The sequence below is a fragment of the Maylandia zebra genome, linkage group LG3, assembly GCF_041146795.1.
Source record: "Maylandia zebra isolate NMK-2024a linkage group LG3, Mzebra_GT3a, whole genome shotgun sequence".
NCBI lineage: Eukaryota > Metazoa > Chordata > Actinopteri > Cichliformes > Cichlidae > Maylandia > Maylandia zebra.
Genome location: NC_135169.1, coordinates 52,739,257 through 52,758,175, shown reverse-complemented (window position 1 = coordinate 52,758,175; position 18,919 = coordinate 52,739,257). Strand labels below are relative to the sequence as shown.

Here is an 18,919-nt window from a genome sequence, read left to right as displayed (position 1 = left end):
CTATGTCTTCTAATGATGCTGCCTAAGGGAAGCATGTATAATGTAAACAGAATTGGTCCTAGCACTGAACCCTGTGGAACTCCATAATTGACCTCAGTATGTGAAGAGGACTCTCCATTAACATGTACAAATTGGAGTCTATTAGATATGATTCAAACCACTGCAGTTGAATACTTCTAAAATATTATGGTCAACAGTATTGAATGCTGCAGTGAGGCTTTCAGGGCTTTACTGTCAAAGGCCATAAGTTCATTTGTAACCTTCACTAAAGCCGTTTCTGTGCTGTGATGAGCTCTGAAACCTGACTGAAACTCTTCAAATAAGCCATCCCTCTGCACTGCAGATGATCTGTTAGCTGTATGACAACTACTCTTTCAGGAACTTTTGAGATAAAGGAAGGTTGGACCACGTTTTTGTGGTCAGCACCCTCTCAGTCCATGGTGAATGGACTGTGCACAGTGATGCTGGCGTTTCAGCAGCTTCCAGGCAGGCTTGAGCCTTAGTACTTCCTGAGTTGTTCCAACTCATTTCCTCTCAGCTAAAGGGGACGGTTTGGGTTGTCTTCCATTTTTTGGCAAAAGCGTATAACATGTATTAATGAACAATGGTTTAAACAGATGATCCTGAAATCTGCACTTGTTTAGAAATGGCTCCAATAGACCTTCTACAACTACAGTTTTCCTTCTTAGCTTTTGAATGAGTTCCTTGGACTTTCCCCATTGTTCTGACTACTGGTGAGTCCAGTGAGTGCTGCCAAACATAGTCATTAATGATCGTTGACAAGAAGTTGAAGGCATTCACCTATTAAAACGTTTGAGTGCAAGTGTATATTTGAGCCTGTATTCATACTTTAGAGGAAATCCAAAATAAATTAAAACTTCTGCGTTTTATTTTTTAGTCATTAACGATATATATTGAAAGAAATAATTATTTGATACCCTGCTGAATATGTATGTTTGATAACTGATGAAATGAACAGCCTCCAGTTTTTAAATGGCAGTTTAAATAGAACACAGAACATCAGATGTGGCAAACCTGGTGACCAACTACAAGAAACACCTTACCGCTGTGTTTCTCACCAAGTACTCACTCGGGGGATCATGTTTTGCTTGGGGATCAAATACTTATTTCACTCAATGGCACACAAATCAATGTATAACATTAATGAGGCGTGTTTATCTGGATTTTTGGGTGATATGCTGTCACTTGAAATTCAAACTATAATAAAAATGAGAGGCTTTTCATTTATTTGTAACTGAGCAAACTCACAAATTCAGCAGGGGATTTAACCATTACTTCCACTACTTAATACAGTATAGTCATTCCACCCAGAAAAAAGAACTGTTTAAAGAAATCACACCCAAAATTACCACAGCATAAATACCCAAGTTAAGTGTGTGTAAACATCTGATCACAACTGTATATAAATACAATTATTACACTTGTAGATGCATTATGAAACGCTAACCAATGAGGGACATCATGACAGCTACGTTCATCTTTATATGCAGTCTAACGATTTTCCATCAAAATGTTTCCAACAGCCTTGCTGGTGGTGCTTTTACTTTATTGTGTTAATCTCAGAGCCATAATTGACTTGACTCTTTTAGCCTTGGAAAAAGAACAAAATCCGTCATCAATAGGAATAGTTTTTGTGTCATAATAATCAGCCTCAATTTCAATCAGTTACTAGAGGAATGCAGATGGAATCTCAATAATTTAGATAATCTTCACCTGAAAAAAAAAGTTGCTCTATAAAAAAAAATAAATAAATAAATAAAAAACACCTGCTGTAAAGCCAGGACATCTTACTATTCATGATTGACTGAAGAAAATAAGAACAACCCTACGTTTCTCTTCCGCACTGTAGCCAGGCTGACAAAGAGTCAGAGATCCACTCAGCAATGAATTCCTTTAACCACAATTAGTAATGATCTCATAAATGTTTTCAAACAAATTTTTAACCATTATAGAAAAAATAATACATAAACTTCTCAGAGATGTAAAGGTATGTATGTACATTAAATACCATTGATATTTATTTAGACCTTTTCTCCAGTTGATCTTTCTGAGTTAACCAGTAATTGCATCCTCCAAATGATCAATCTTTTAGAGTCCACCCCAGATCACTCAAAGAAATTCCAGAAGGTTAATTACGGAGTTCCACAGGCGTCTGTGCTAGGACCAACTCTGACCAATTCAGAGTCAGAGCACAAAAGTTTACCATTATCCCCAAATTAAAACCAGCACTGTTTTAAAGAGCTTTTAGAAGAATATGGCAGAATTTTTATAACATATCCAACAATACGAGCTACTGGACACAGTTTCATGTACCTGTTTTGTTTATCATCCTTCTTTTCTGGGCTTTAGTCAGCTGCTCTTTCTTTTCCTTCTTCTTTGCTGCTGTGGCAGGTTCACTCACCTCACTGTTTGATGTCAGCGTCTGCACAACAACAACAACATTATCATTTTGGGTTTATTCCCCTCAAACTTTGATGACTCAAGCCAATCAGTCAAACACTAAATTCTGAGCAAAAGCGTGCATCTTCCTGATGCACGTGCAATCATCCAGGTAAGTAAATCTCCAAAAGTTGATTCTGTTCATCTGTTCGTAGTGTTTTGTGGGAGAAACGTTTCATCACTCATCCAAGTGACTTCTTCAGTCTCAGCTGACTGCAGCTTTCAATCTTATAAACAGGACATTTGCATAATGACTGAAACCAGCCCACTGAAGGAAGAATGGGCTGGGAGGTCAGTTCCTTAATCTTAATTATGCAGATACTCATGACCACTGATCAACAACCACTGACCAAAACCCACTGATCAATAACCGTGAGTACCATTCACAGAGAGTTGGGGAATGGCTGCAATCACAGCATTGTAAGATGGTGACAGATGTACCCTTAGGCCCCCTTATAGACTGTGATAGACTGTCTGAAGCAGTTAGAAGAAGAGATGGCTATTGAGTGGACCTCATACCACAGGCTGTACCCAGGGGAGTCTACACAAAGTCTGTATGGTTTACCAAAGATACATAAACAGGATGCACCTTTAAGACCGATTGTCTGCATGATCAACTCTGTTACCTATAACATCTCCAAGTTTCTGGCTTCGATCCTCAAGCTGGTGGGCAGCTCTGAACACCACATCCAGAACACCCTGCATTTTGTTGAGAAGGTGAGAGATGTCATTATGGAGGCAGATGAAACCATGATCTCGTACGATGTTACATTTCTGTTCACTTGCATCCCAGTCATGGAAGTGTTGGAGGAGATTACAGGATGACCCCAACCTCAGCAACAGGACCAGCATCGAGAGCAGCATCGACCAAGTGTGTTTGAACTGTGTCTTCATTCCACCTATTTCACATACAAGGGTCAGTTCTACAGGCAGAAACATGGGCTCCCCAGTTTCACCCATCGTGGCCAATTTGTACATGGAAGAAGTGGAAAAGAGGGCTTTGCCATCCTACCCTGAAACACCACCAAGCCATTGGTTCAGATATGTGGATGACACCTGGATGAAAATCAAATCTCAGGATGTACCACAATTCACATATCACATTAACTCAGTGGACCGACACATCAAATTCAGCAGGGAGGATATGAAAAGTGGCAGGTTAGCCTTCTTAGACTGTGAGATTTCCATCAGTAATGGAGGACATCTAAAAGCTGACGTGTACCGTAAACCTACATATACGGATCAGTATCTAAGGTTTGACTCTCATCATCCACTGAAGCATAAACTGGGTGTCGTCAGGACGCTACAACACAGAGCGAACACCATCCCCACTGACACAGCAGCCAGGGAGGCAGAAGAACAGCAAGAAGGCCCTGAGTAAATGTGGTTATCCCAGCTGGACTTTTGTCAAAGCTGGAAAGGCACCTAAAGAAAGCTCCAGCTGATCCAGGAGAGAAGGACAACCGCTGACTAAGTGACCTGTAGTGATTCGTACGTGTCAGGAGTATCGGAGCAGTTGAGATGCATTTTTTCTAAACACCGGGTCTCTGTGGCTTTTAAACCCCAAAACACACTGCGCCAAAAACTGGTCCACCCCAAGGATCGGGTCCCCCGACACAAACAGAGTAACATAGTGTACGCTGTTAAGTGCAGGAGGATTGCCAGGATTTATACATCGGGGAAACCAAACAACCTCTGGCTACAACACAGAAGAGCCACCTCGTCAGGCCAGGACTCTGCAGTCTATTTACACCTACAGGCCAGTGGACACTCTTTCAATCATGAGGATGTAACATCCTGGGCCCTATTTCAGGAAGCCGGTTTAGTGCAAACTCTGAGTAAGTATACCCTGAGTTAACGAAAACTCTGGGTTTTCAGTTTCACAAAGCGAGTTTAGATTAATTCTGAGTGAGTTACTATGACGACACACTCCGTGAAGCTAACCTGCCCCCTAGCAGGTTTACTTCAACTAACCCTGACCTTCTCCGCCTCTTTGTCGGAAACCTGACAAAGTGTCAGACATGGCGTGCCCCTTCCTTGAAGAGCCAGTAGATGTTGAAGCCCAAATTCTCCGCAGAGCTCTCCGCCGGGAGAGAGTGATTAGAGCGCGTTTGGACATTTTATCATTTCCTGATGATTTCCTGTGTGAACGTTACCGTCTTTCAGCACAATCTATAATTTATTTGAATAAAATCCTCAGGCCTAATATTGCTCATGTGACACACCGCGAACATTCTCTCAGTTCTGTACATATTATTTGTATTGCACTTCGGTTTTTTGCAAACGGGAGCTTTCTGTATAATATTGGTGACCCTTCTTTCCCCCAGTCAAGTCTGTCCCGTATTCAGCAAGTGAAAATAAAATAAACAATAAAAGGTGAATCAAATGAACCATTACGGCAAGGCTGGGATGGTCAATTTGGTAAAGTAAATCCGTTGGGCATCTTTCTTTGCCTTTAGACAACAATTCTGATGGCAAAAGAGCCAAACGGGACAGGCAAAAAAAAGAAAAGAAAAAAAAAAATAACGTGTTAAATGGGTGGAAATCCCTAGATCAATGTTTAAATTAACACTCACGCATTGACTCTGTCGGCTATGTTTTGCCAAGCATGCTCCCTTTCTTTTGCAGCTGAGGCCGTGTTACTTTTTTCCCGCAAAATTTGCATGTTATCGGCATATGCTGCCATCAGAATTTCGGCTTCAAGCGCTGTAAAATACATTGACCGCGCCTTCTTTCCCTCCGTCTCCATGGTGACTCGCTTAATCTGTGCTCCACTAATCAGGGCTTTATGTACCGGTATCCTCGCGCGCGCGCTTAACTTGGGGTTAAAGCAACTCTGCGTTGACTGAACTAATTGTTATCAGCCTTTGTGAAACCGAATATTCCGAGTTGGACAGTTCGGGGTTACTCAACCCTGAGTATCGTTTTTCACTCAGTTTTCTAAACCAGCTTCCTGAAATAGGGCCCTGGAGGCCATTTACGTGAAAAGGGAAAGACCATCTCTGAATCGAGGAGGGGGCCTAAGGGTACATCTGTCACCATCTTACAATGCTGTGATTGCAGCCATTCCCCAACTCTCTGTAAATGGTACTCATGGTTATTGATCAGTGGGCTTTGATCAGTGGTCATGAGTATTTGCATAATTAAGATTAAGGAACTGACCTCCCAGCCCATTCTTCCTTCAGTGGGCTGGTTTCAGTCATTATGCAAATGTCCTGTTTATAAGATTGAAAGCTGCCGTCAGCTGAGACTGAAGAAGTCACTTGGATGAGTGATGAAACTTTTCTCCCACAAAACGCTACGAACAGATGAACAGAATCAACTTTTGGAGATCTAAGCAAAAAACTACATGCAGTGCTAACAAAACCATAACAGGAGCTGGGATATTTTCCACCTTTTACCAGCTAATAATAATAATAATAATAATAATAATAATAATAATAATAATAATAATATTATTATTATTATTATTATTATTATTATTATTATTATTATTATTATTAACACTCAAGGTCACTGTACACATTAGAATAAAAAGCAAGATAAAAGCAAGCAGTTCACACAATCGTAAAAGCATAAGACATAAACTAATAAAAGAGCAGAGTGGGAGGTTATGTGGGATAAGCTATTTTGAACAAGTGAGTTTTGAGTTGGGACTTAAAGAGAGAGAAGGAAGAGATGTTTCTTAAATCAGGAGGTCGGGAATTCCAGAGTCGTGGAGCAGAGCAGCTGAAAGCCCTGCTCCCCATGGTGGCAAGACGGGGGGAGGGGACGGAGAGTGAAAGGGAAGAAGTAGATCTGAGACAACGAGATGGGGCGGTGATCTTAACCAGATCAGAGAGATATGGAGGGGAGAGATGATGAATAGCCTTAAATGTGTGCAAGAGTATTTTGAAATTGATGCCATATTTGACCGGGAGCTAGTGAAGCTGCTGCAAGACAGGAGTGATGTGGTGGATAGAAGGGGTCCTGGTGATGATACAGGCAGCAGAGTTCTGGACGCGTTGGAGCTTGTGGATGGATTTTTGAGTAAGACCAAAAAGAAGTGAATTACAATAATCAATCCAGGAAGTAACAAGGCTATGGACAAGAATGGCAGTGACATGTGGGGGTGAGAAAAGGACGGAGACGATTAATGTTGCGCAATTGAAAATAATCAGACAGAGTAACATTATTAGTGTGTGAATTGAAAGAGTACTGTCGAGGATGACACCAAAACTTTTCACAGAGGAAGAAACGCTGTTCTTTATTATGGTAATATTGGGAAATAATAATGTACTGACCACAGCCGTTACTATAGACTTGTGGTTCTCCATGAGCGTCTCCTGGTTCTCCTTTGCCCACTCAAACAGAGTGTACATCATTGCAGCACCCAGGTTAGCCTCCACCTGCTCCTCCAACTTTGCCAGGATCAGCTGCTTCGTCTCTGCTGAGCTGTTTTCAAAGCAAGATGATGGAAAGAAAAGAAAATCCTCAAGTACTGTCCATCAGCCACAGTCTCACCCTGCACTCTTCAATACTGTAAATACAGTACTGTGCAAAAGTCTTGGTTTGTTGTTATAAACAGCCATTTTTGATATTCTTTTAAGCAAAAGTTCTGTGTTTTGTGAGTCTTTCAAAGTTTCTCTTTGGCCATCGGCTTCTTTTTAAATTACTTTCAGGTCAGGTCCTCATACCGGACCTTTTTTCAGAGGAAAGAGCTTTTTTAAGCCTTTTAACCCTGACCTATGAACCATTCAAGCAGTTAAAGTCAAGCAATGAAACTAGTGTTGTGACCACACATGACAAATAGCAAAGAAACCAACTTTAAATAGTATCTTCCGACACGTTGTTACCAGCAGCCTGTTGCAAAAAACATTAGATCTGTATGTTCAGTTTCAAATGACATATCATTATTGTAAATAGTTTCATAGATTCAGCTAATTTCTTTAGCCGAATCTCTGAAAAATGCCAAAGATAGCAGTTTGACAGCAAACAAAAGTAGTTTTTCCATCAACAGCTAATTCTAAAAGAGCTGTTAGTCCAAAATCTTGGTTTAACAAATTCAAACTGAGGACAAAGAAATAAAACTGAAAACACAGAGAAATGACAAAAATCCCCCTCAGAATTCAGGGTGCGTTGAAGAACAAAGTGCTCACACCAAGCTGGTTAGAAAGAACTACATGAAAATAGTTTTCTCTTTCAAAAGAGTGAAAAAGGCCAATTTTGGAGGCTTGATGCAGGAGTGAATCATTTGAATCAAATATCCTTGGTCAAGATACTAACTCCAAGTTAGATGAGTATGTGTGTGTAAATATTAGAAAGCACTCAACCATAGAAAAAAAAGTGCATGAATGAGGACTATAGGTTCTACATAAGAAACAGTTCATTTACCATTTCTTCAAAGACTTGAATTTAACACAAACTAAGGGATCAGTATACTTGGAACTTACATCCTGTTGTTGAAAAAAGCTTCAAGTGAGATCTGTGGAGCAGTTTCAGGGTACGTCTCAGGCCATGTGATGTCCAGAATGAATGCTTTGCTGTCCTCGAGTTCTCCTACCTTTTGTGTAATATTCAAAAAGACGAGAAGGTTACTGACACTGAATTCAGCCTTTAAGTTTGTTAACGTTTTAAAGTAGCTACGAGCATGATGGCTCAAATTTCTTGTTTTAATTCTATGACCATAGTTCTGAAACTGGATGCTAGAGGACTGCAGAAGACAATCTTTTTTGCACAGCCTTGGACAGTACGGTGGACATACTCACCCTAAATTGGAAAGAAACTGGACTGATTTCCTTGAAACATTCATCCCCCTCATAGATGGAGCGAAGAGCTTCGAGCTCCATCTGGGATCACATAAACAAGTGAAGTAACAGGAATATCATCAGGACTGAAGTACATCAAGAACACATCAGACAGCACGCTACCAGACAACCCTGAGAAATACAGTCATTAGCTTAGCAAAGGACAGAGGTCTGTCACAAGGCCTTATACACTCGTATGTGCTAAATTCATTGCTTTTACGATCTTTGTATCTAAGCCGAAACAAGTCACCATCACAAGGAGCCGGAGAAGCAACAACACAGTAGCGGTGGAAAACTGCTGTGTGCCGGCTAACACACGGGCTGAATCCCTGTTTGTCGCTGCAGGTACAAGATTAACCTTGTAGACTTCTGAATGGAAGGTGTCGTGAGCGACATCTGAACCGGGATGAGCTGGGAAAGTGTCGCTGAGCTTTTGTACCCGAAATAATAACAGTCTGTTAACTTGGCTGCTGTCTGGAAGCGAAGACCACCCTGATCAATGCTAACAGTCACGCTACCGTCAACTAGCTAGCAGTTAGACGCTAACAGCATTCTTGCGTTCTTTCATACCTCTTGATCCTCGTTGGCTGTCATACTTTTCTTTTCCTGCACTGCACACTCTGTACTGAGCTTCAGACGTGGACACGGCACACTCCTAAAAGCCCATTCCTGCCATTCAAACTTTATCACTTCTCTAGCTCACACTAAAACACCAAGATCTGAACACGCGCATGCGTAGTAGACGTACCCCTGACCTTTAAATTAATTGTCAAACATCGTTTTTGTCATTTAAAGACAAAATGCCGCAAAAAATGTTGCTGGAAAGGCCCACGTGACTTTTCGATTGTTTTTAGATCGTCAATAAATAAATAAAAAACTTTAAGCAGAAACAAGAGCAGGAGCTCTAAACACACGGGGGCAGTAGTCATTAACCAGAGTAAAATGTATTTTGATCTGAAAAAGAAATAATAAAGTTTAAAAAAAGAGTTAAATGTTTTTTTTTTGATGTTGTGATAAATTACATATACAAATATCTGATTACAGTAAACACGTCAACAAAAGTTATCATGACAGACTTTTAGCCACTACGTTGCTTACTAATATGCTCACTTTATAGTTTTATTACTAAATGGTATAGTTTTTCAAAACAAGCTATAGCCAGCGCTTTTGCATAGTATTTTATTATAAGTAGCTGACATTAGACAAAAAAAAGTATGAAATGATTTACAAAGACAAATGGTTTACATATTCAGATTACAGAGGAATCTGAATGGGCTTTGTTAATATTTTGATTGGTTTTAAGACCACATTTATTCAATTCAGTTTTATTTATGTAGTACCAAATCACAACAACAGTCGCCTTAAGGTACTTAACACTGTAAGTTAAAGACCCTACAATTATAACAGAAACCCCAAGATTCAGACGACCACCTGTGAGCAAGCACTTTGGTGACAATGAGAAGGAAAAACAGCTATCTACTGTGACTGGTTTGAGGTGAGGGGGGCGAGCGAAAACAAAGACATAGTGTGGAAGTGCTTTGTCAAAAAGGAAAGTTTTAAACCTAATCTTAAAATTAGTGTCTATCTCCCGAATCCGATCTAAGAGCTGGTTCCACAGAAGAGAGGCCTGAAAGCTAAAGGCTCTGCCTCCCATACTACTTTTAAATATCCTAGGAACCACAGGTAAGCCAGAAGTCTAAGAGCAAAGTGCTTTATTGGAGTCATACGGCACTATAAGGTCTTTAAAATACGTTTGCAGTCCCCTCAGAAGCATTTCAGAACATTAGGTCAAATGAGAGAAAGAAGCCATTATTGGTTGAATATAGTTAACACAAGAGCCAGCACCTCCAGGTCTGCTGAGCAGAGAGAACGTTCTTGGAAGAATTCACAGAGGAAGACTGTTTTCTCTTATTGTAACCATCTACACTGACCAAGGATTCCCATTTTTCTATAAGTATTTAAACATACAAAAGCAGTGTTTTTTTTGTTTGTCAGTGTTTTTAATTTATGGTTTTATTATTCTTCGTGCAGTTGCAATTAGCCTTGTGTGATCCGTTTACTTTTCTTTTTTTGTTTTGTTTTAACAAATGTATAAAAATAAAGTTCATAAATATAAGAAAAACAAAGTGTCCAAATTATCCATAGTGGATCAAGGCATTAAATTATTAAAAAGTATCATGTACATGGATGTTTTTTGTTCAGAAAACTGCAGGCTCTAAAACAGTTAGCTGCAGTCAGTCTTCCCAAAACAGTATCCTAGCCTAGTGGTATACAAAGTTTTATATGAGAATGTGCATCTATCTTATTGGTTAAAACTGATAGGGAGAAATTATAGTTTACACTTAATTTTCCCTTCGCTGGTGCCCCAAGCTGGTCCCAAGCTCCCCACTGGGGAGCTGTACCTACAGTGGCTTGCAAAAGTATTCGGCCTCCTTGAACTTTCCCACATTTTATCACATTACAGCCACAAACATGAATCAATTTTATTGGAATTCCACGTGAAAGACCAATACAAAGTGGTGTACACGTGAGAAGTGGAACGAAAATCATACATGATTCCAAACATTTTTTACAAATAAATAACTGAAAAGTTGGGTGTGCGTAATTATTCAGCCCCCTGAATCAATACTTTGTAGAACCACCTTTTGCTGCAATTACAGCTGCCAGTCTTTTAGGGTATGTCTCTACCAGCTCTGCACATCTAGAGACTGAAATCCTTGCCCATTCTTCTTTGCAAAACAGCTCCAGCTCAGTCAGATAAGATGGACAGTGTTCGTGAACAGCAGTTTTCAGATCTTGCCACAGATTCTCGAATGGATTTAGATCTGGACTTTGACTGGGCCATTCTAACACATGGACTTTAATAGTGCCAACCTCAAACGCGCAGCGCCGAACTTTTATCAACACATCACCTGCCCCACCAGAGGTGAAAGGACACTGGACCACTGCTACACTACGGTCAAGGATGGCTACAAGGCACAATCTCGCCCTCCGTTTGGCAAATCTGATCACGCCGCCATCTTCCTCATGCCAAAATACAAACAAAGGCTGAAACAGGAAATCCGGTTCAGAGGAAGGTGGCGCGCTGGACGGATCAATCGGTGGCCGCGTTACAGGACGCACTCGACGACGCAGACTGGGGCATGTTCAGAAACAGCTCCGATGATGATGTCAACGTGTTTACGGAAGCAGTTGTGGGATTCATCGGGAAACTAGCGGATGATACTGTGGAGACAAAGACTATCACAACGTTTCCCAACCAGAAGCCGTGGGTGGATAAAACCATCCGCGATGCTCTGAGATCCCGCACCGTTGCCTACAACACGGGACTCACGACGGGGGACATGGACCCGTACAAAGCCGCGTCATATAACGTGCGGAGGGCGGTGAAAGAGGCGAAGCAGCTCTACGGGAGGAAACTAGAGTCACAACTCCAACAGAGTGACTCTAGGAGCCTGTGGCGGGGACTAAGGACAATAATGGACTATAAAGCACCAACAACCGGTATGATGAACGCGGCCGTGACTCTGGCAGACGAGCTGAACACTTTCTATGCTCGCTTCGAGGCTGCAGCTAAGGACTCCGACAATGCTAGTGCTAGCGGCGCTAACGGCTGCAGACAGGAAGATACTGCCAGCACCAGAAACGTGCTCGTCATCTCCGAGCATGAAGTAAGGAGAGAGAGAGTGAACACCAGGAAAGGAGCAGGACCAGACGGCATCCCAGGTCGTATCCTCAGAGACTGCGCATACCAGCTAGCTCCTGTGTTCACTGAGATATTCAACATCTCTTTATCTCAGTCGGTGATCCCCACATGCTTCAAAGAGTCCATCATTGTTCCTGTCCCGAAGAAACCCCACCCTGCTTCTCTCAATGACTACCGCCCTGTAGCCCTCACCTCAGTAGTGATGAAGTGTTTTGAACGCCTGGTCAGTGACTTCATCATTTCTTCACTACCAGACACACTGGACCCACTACAGTTCGCTTACCGTCCAAATCGTTCCACAGACGATGCCATCTCTCATCTCCTCCACACATCACTCACTCACTTGGACACTAGAAGGGGGAATTATGTTAAAATGCTCTTCATAGACTACAGCTCTGCATTTAACATCACTCACTCACTTGGACACTAGAGTCCAGTGGTTGGACTCATCTCAAGGGGGGATGAGTCGGACTACAGAGAGGAGGTCAACAGACTGACTGAGAGGTGTTCAGTTAACAACCTCCAACTGAACACCACGAAAACTAAAGAACTTATCTTGGACTTCAGAAAGGGCAGAGCAGACCCGGCCCCACTTTACATTCACGGGAACTGTGTGGAGAGGGTACACTCCATGAGGTTTCTGGGCGTGCAGATCTCTGATGACCTCTCCTGGACTGCAAATACCACGGCGGTGGTTAAAAAGGCCCAGCAGCGTCTCCACTTTCTGACAGTGCTCAGGAGGAACAACCTGGAGGAGAGGCTGCTGGTGACATTTTACAGAGCCACCATAGAGAGCATCCTAACGTATGGCATAACATCATGGTATGCAGGGTGCTCAGCTGCGGACAGGAAAGTACTGCAGAGGGTCATCAACACAGCCCAGAAGATCACTGGCTGCTCTCTGCCCAGCCTGGAGGTCACTGCAAACTCTCGGTACCTCAGCAGAGCTGGCAATATCATTGTAGTGGCAACCTTCGGTCCTTCTTTGCCGCTTCTGCAGAACGTAAAGTTTCTGACTCGTGCTCTTGTTAAGTCTCTTGGATGCCTTCCGGTAGCAAAAAATGAGGCGAAGGAAAAAAGGGGCAAAACATTTATTTTCCTTACAAATCGAAAGGTACAAAACAAATGCCTCTGGTGGGAGCTCCGTTTATATTCCCTTTGTGTGGCTACAAAAAATAACATTAAAACGGCGACAGTCAGAAAACTGTTGCTCCACGTCCTGCTTGCTTACCTAACCTTTTTCCCCTACCCCTCCGCATGCGGGCCAAATACACACCCCCTTTACGACATCTACCAACACTTTACAACAACAACAGACTAACAAAGCAGGATTAATTTATGGAGCACAGCATATTACATTATAACCTAAAATGATCAAGATTATAATAAAAACTTAAAGATCATGACAAATACTTAAATATGGCATGATGTAACTGAGTAAAATATTGGCCTGGACTTGGCTCCAACATCCTGGCCCCTAATTGTTCTTGTGAGCCACAAAACAATTACTCTTATACATACACTTATATATTGTTCAGAACAACAAATCAAACCTTCCAGATAACGAACAGGCAAATATACAAAGAACTTGAACTGCTCATATGGCACATTAATGTCCTTATTCCAACAGAAACTTTGTTTTTTCTTGTTACAGCAGGAACTCTTCTTAAGCTGGAACATGTCTTCGCGGATGCGTGTATGTGTGTATGTTGAGGAGATTAGGGAATGGAGTCAGAGGTTCAAGCACATGACTCGCCGTAGGAGACCAGCCTTTACCGCTGTCTCTTGAGTAATATGTAGAAGGGGCGCTACATATCACACTCTAGCAGCACACAAAGCTTCGCCACAGGTCGTAGGAGAATGTTTTTGCTGGTTTTCACCTTGGCTTGACGAACCCGACCCTTGGCATCCTCAAACGTCTGAATCACTCGACCCATTAGCCATGAATTTCTTGGAGCGGAATCATCCACGATGAGAACAATATCACCTTGACTGATATTTCTTTGTGGCTGGGCCCACTTTTGTCGCCTTTGCAAGTCTGGCAGATACTCCTTGATCCACCGTGTCCAAAACAAATCCGCCAAGTACTGGACTTGACGCCATCTACGCCTCGAGTACAAGTCGCTCCTGCTGAATACTCCAGGAGGTAGTGGAGTTTTGGCTTTTATCAAAAGCAAATGGTTTGGCGTCAAGGCCTCCAGGTCATTCGGATCGGTAGAGACTCTTGAGATAGGGCGGCTATTGATAATCGCCTCTACCTCACACAGCAGTGTGTGCAGACCCTCCTCATCAAGGATCTGCTGCTCCACAACCGAGCTGAGCACTTTGCGTATGGACCGTATCTGCCGCTCCCAAACTCCTCCAAAATGCGAGGCAGCTGGGGGGTTGAATATCCATGTGATGCCTTTAACCAACAAGGCTTCTTGAATCTTTGCATTATCCAAAGCACGCACTGCTTCCCGCAGCTCCCTCTCTGCACTTACAAAGTTTGTTCCATTGTCAGAACGCATCAACTGAACCTGTCCCCTCCTAGCGATGAACCTCCGCAAGGCATGAATACAAGAGTCCGTGTCCAACGAATTTGCCAACTCAATATGCACAGCCCTCACTGTCAAGCAGGTAAAAACCACGCCATACCTTTTGATCATGGTACTACCCCTTTTGATTTCGAAGGGACCAAAGTAGTCCACACCGACACTTGTGAACGGTGGCTCATCGGGCGTGAGCCTTTCAGTAGGAAGATCTGCCATGATCTGACTTACCGCTTTCCCATGATGCCGTCTGCAGGCGACGCACCGGGACAAAATCTTCCGGACAGCAGCATGAGATCTTAGTATCCAGTACTTCTGCCGTACCTTTGATAGGACATGATTCCTGCCACAATGCCCAAGATCCTCGTGAGTAGATCTGAGAATGAGAGTGGCTATATGCTGATGGCAAGATGGGAAGGTTAGCCTTGAAGTGTGTCATTTGCTTCTCCTGCTCCAACCTTCCATCATAGAGATTCTCTTTTAAATCCTTCCTCTTTTGAGCAAGAAGCTTCAGCACACCTTTTAATCTCAAGACCCATGCAACGGCTCTTTTAACCCGACGCCAGCTTGAGTAATGATGAATGAGCTGAGAGGTGGCGTCTGCAGCTTCTTCAACCACAAGAGCATATACTGATGCTTCTTTGACTTCTGAGTCATTACAGATTGGCTGGCATACACTGTCTGGCATTACTGGCCACTCCATTTCTGGTTTCAAAATGAAATCTGGACCCGTGATCCATGTCTTCGCCTTGAGAAAGGCACCAACACTGAGCCCTCTGGAAGCAAAGTCTGCAGGATTGGCCGAAGTGTTCACATATCTCCACTGAGAGACAGCTGATCTATCCTTGATGGCAGCAACTCGATTGGCAACAAACGTACTAAACCTCGCTGTTTCATTCTTGAGGTACTTAATCACCGACGTGCTGTCCGTCCAAAAGACAGACTCCTCCAACTCCAACTCCAGTTCGGCTGTTACCATCCTGTCCATCTTTGCTGCCACCACTGCAGCAGTAAGCTCGAGTCGTGGTATGGTCACTGCCTTCAATGGTGTAACCCTGGCTTTACCAATAATGAAAGCACTATGTGGCTGGTTCAGATTGTTTTTTGAAACCAGATATGTGGCTATGCCATACCCCCTTTCACTAGCATCGGCAAAGTGATGAAGTCGAGCTGAAGAGATCTTGCCAAGGTCGACTGGTCTCACACATCTGTCTACCTCAAACCTAGCTAAGTGGTGCAAACTGCCGACCCACTGTTGCCACTGCAGAGACAGAGCTTCTGGCATGAAATCATCCCATGCATGCTTTGTTCTGCTTAGCTCTTGCAGGATGTGCTTCACTGGCAAGATCAGAGGGGATAAAATCCCAAGTGGGTCATATATGGTGCTTACCATCGAAAGCAGTCCTCTCCTTGTGAGTGGTTTGCTCTCAACCAGAACTCTAAATTTCAGCGTGTCAGACTCCACGCACCACTGAACCCCTAAAGCTCTTTCAATAGGGAGGCAGTCCCTTTCAAGATCGAGCTCCTTGACTTCTTTGGCCCTGTCATCCTCAGGTATAGACGCAAGCACCGCTCTGCTGTTGGAAATCCACTTAGTGAGCTTGAAACCTCCTGCAGCGCACAAAGCCCTGAGGTCCCGAATCAGTGAGATTGCCTGCTCTTCAGTGCTGACAGACTTCAGGCAATCATCCACATAAAAGTTCCTTAGAACAGTGTTCGTTGCAATATGGTTGAACCTCGCCTGATTGTCCTCAGCACACCTTTGCAGCGCGTAGCATGCACAGCTTGGTGAAGAAGTTGCACCGAACAAGTGAACTACCATCCTGTATTCCTTGAGGCCTTTACCAAGATCTCCCTGTGGCCACCACAAGAATCTCAACAGATCAGCATCTTCATCGGGAACCCTGACTTGATGAAACATGCCTTCAATATCAGACATGAAGGCAACTGGTTCCTGCCTGAACCTCATCAAAACACCTATGAGGGAACTGGTTAAGTCTGGCCCCTGCAACAGCTGTGAGTTCAGTGACATGCCTTGATACGTGGATGCACAGTCAAATACCACTCTCAACTTGTGCTTGGTTGGGTGGTAGACCCCATGATGCGGGAGATACCATATTCTGCTACCACTTTTACAAGTTTCTGCCACAGGAACTTCTTCGGCATAGCCCCTTTCCAGTGTCTCTGTCATAAACTTTGTGTACTCCTGATGAAACTCACTGTCTCTTAACAGCCTCCGTTTCAGGCCTTCTGCTCTTTGTACCGCCACAACATATTTGTTTGGAAATGCAGCCCCCTTGTTCTTTAAAGGAAGGCCAATGGTGTAGTGACCATGAATCTGCTTCACTGACAGTGACACAGACTCCATAAATTGTCTTTCTCTGGCTGACATTTCCATTTTCTCAGATAACTCATGCTCAGGGAAGTCATACTTCATTTGCTGCTGCGAGAGCTCCTCTAGCTTTGTCACCGATATCCTGTTCACCATCACCGGTGGCCACTCAACAGCTCCTTGAGCAATACCCTCTTCTCTTAGCAGAGGTCCATTAATCGTCCAGCCTAGTGCAGTTTTTACAGCATATGGGCCGTTGCCCTCACTGTTGATAACCTTCCAGGGCTCAAGCGCCTTTGGTACATTCGTGCCTATTAACATACCAATTTTTCCATCAATCTGCTTGAGCTGAACCTCCTTCAAATAAGGCCATCTGTCCACATCGCTTTGTTGTGGAATGTTCTCCTTTGTTACTGGAATCTCTGCCTGTGTGAAAACCTGGGGAATCTTCAAAAAGTTGTCCTCATCCAAACCACTGACCTCGAGACCCTTACAGAGCTCGCAAAATCGCTAGCCCGACGTCCCGGGGCTAGCGATTTTTCCAGTCGGGCTACCAAAATCTATCTCTGCCCTGCCCGTCGGCCTACCTTAGGAAGGGAAAATATATGTCAATGCTTTTGCATTCTTTCGGAAATGTAGCTGGGTAATTATGTCATTGGCATCGGTGAGCCACTGTCAATATGTGACATATTGAAATCGCGTTTGAATTTGCGCTTGTTTTTTTGCTTTCACTTTGCAATCGCGCGAACTGTGTATAGAGAGCGACAGCACTGATTGGTGATTGATGATAATTTCCGCACCAACTCCTCTGACATCGTCTTATTAATCGTTAGCTTACTGTGCAAACATGACAAGTGAAATCTCCCGCAGCAAGCTTAAACATATGAGAGGTTCATTGCGCATAGAATCGCTGACCGTTATGTGTGTGTGTGTGTGTGTGTGTGTGTGTGTAAAAGCAGCAGGATATATATTTTAGTTCTGCTGAGCCAAATAAGACAGGTCAGGGTGAAGAAGTGACAGCCAAAGAAAAGCTTACCACAAAACGGAAAAGTTATGACAAATCAGACTATAAGGCAAAAAGAAAGTGCAGCTTTATGGTTTCATGGACAAAAGAATTTCTGTGGCTGCGATATGACGAGCTAAATAACCAGGGCTGCACATAAGTGGTCCGCAGGTGCGCATTCGCTGTCAAAAAAAAACCAAAAAAACGCGCACAAGATATGAAGTTGCAACGCGCGTTTGCGTACATAAGATTTTCTGGAGGTGGACAGACATTTGTTTAGAACTCTTAAAGATGTTGAAGAAGCTCCTTTAAGCAATTACTTTGGTGTTCCTCCACCTCCAAACAAATGTCAGAAGGAGTCCGAACCACAAAAGAAGCGCGTATTCTCGGAAAAGTGGTTGCAGGAGGTGAGCTGGCTTCAAACAAATGATGAACGCACAGAGATGTGGTGCAGAATGTGCCGTGAAAATCCCACTCTAGCGGACAAAAACAGTGCTTTTTATATGGACGCAAACACGCGTTGCAACTTCTTATCTGGTGCGCGTCTTTTATTTTGACAGCGAATGCGCACATGCGGACCACTTATGTGCACCCGTGTAAATAACATGATGTTCTGCCGGGTGTGTTGTTGGTTTTCTCTCGATTTCTGAGTCGACAAGCGCCTTTGTTACTGGGACCAGTCATTTTAAGAAAGGCCCCCATTAGAACCCATGAGAAGTGCAAGAAATGCATTATTGCTCAGTCTGCAATATCTTTCCCAGAACAAACACCAATTGCAAATAACATACTAAAAATAAACCTGAAAAATCTGTTTAGAACAGCGTACTATGTTGCAAAGAGTGAACTACCACTGGCACAATTTAGCAGTCTTTGCAAACTTCAAAAAGCAAATGGCCTCGATCTTGGTTCCACTTGTCTCTTACTCGTGACTTCAGTGGAAATTTCAAATTCAGGATCTGACACAGACTGATTCATGTCCTACACAGTTCTTACAAGTTGATAGAAACTTCTGTTCAATTAGAACCAAGTATTTGAGTTGATGATTGTAATTTTTATACAATGTTGTAATTTGTGTTTCAACAATTTTTTGATTAATGTTTT

At 43.0% G+C, this 18,919-nt stretch overlaps 1 protein-coding gene across 1 annotated transcript in view; it reads right to left on the bottom strand.

Annotated features, from left to right (window-relative positions):
- Positions 1-8,999, bottom strand: part of rwdd (RWD domain containing 4) — a 10,769-nt gene extending 1,770 nt beyond the window's left edge. The window contains exons 1-5 of the mRNA XM_076881988.1: positions 8,817-8,999; positions 8,208-8,288; positions 7,893-8,002; positions 6,744-6,894; positions 2,335-2,443 (exon numbers count right to left, since the gene is read on the bottom strand). Coding sequence (XP_076738103.1) covers positions 2,335-2,443; positions 6,744-6,894; positions 7,893-8,002; positions 8,208-8,288; positions 8,817-8,840 — 475 coding nt within the window. The 5' untranslated portion in view covers positions 8,841-8,999. The remainder of the gene's footprint in view (positions 1-2,334; positions 2,444-6,743; positions 6,895-7,892; positions 8,003-8,207; positions 8,289-8,816) is intronic.
- Positions 9,000-18,919: the final 9,920 nt, after the last annotated feature.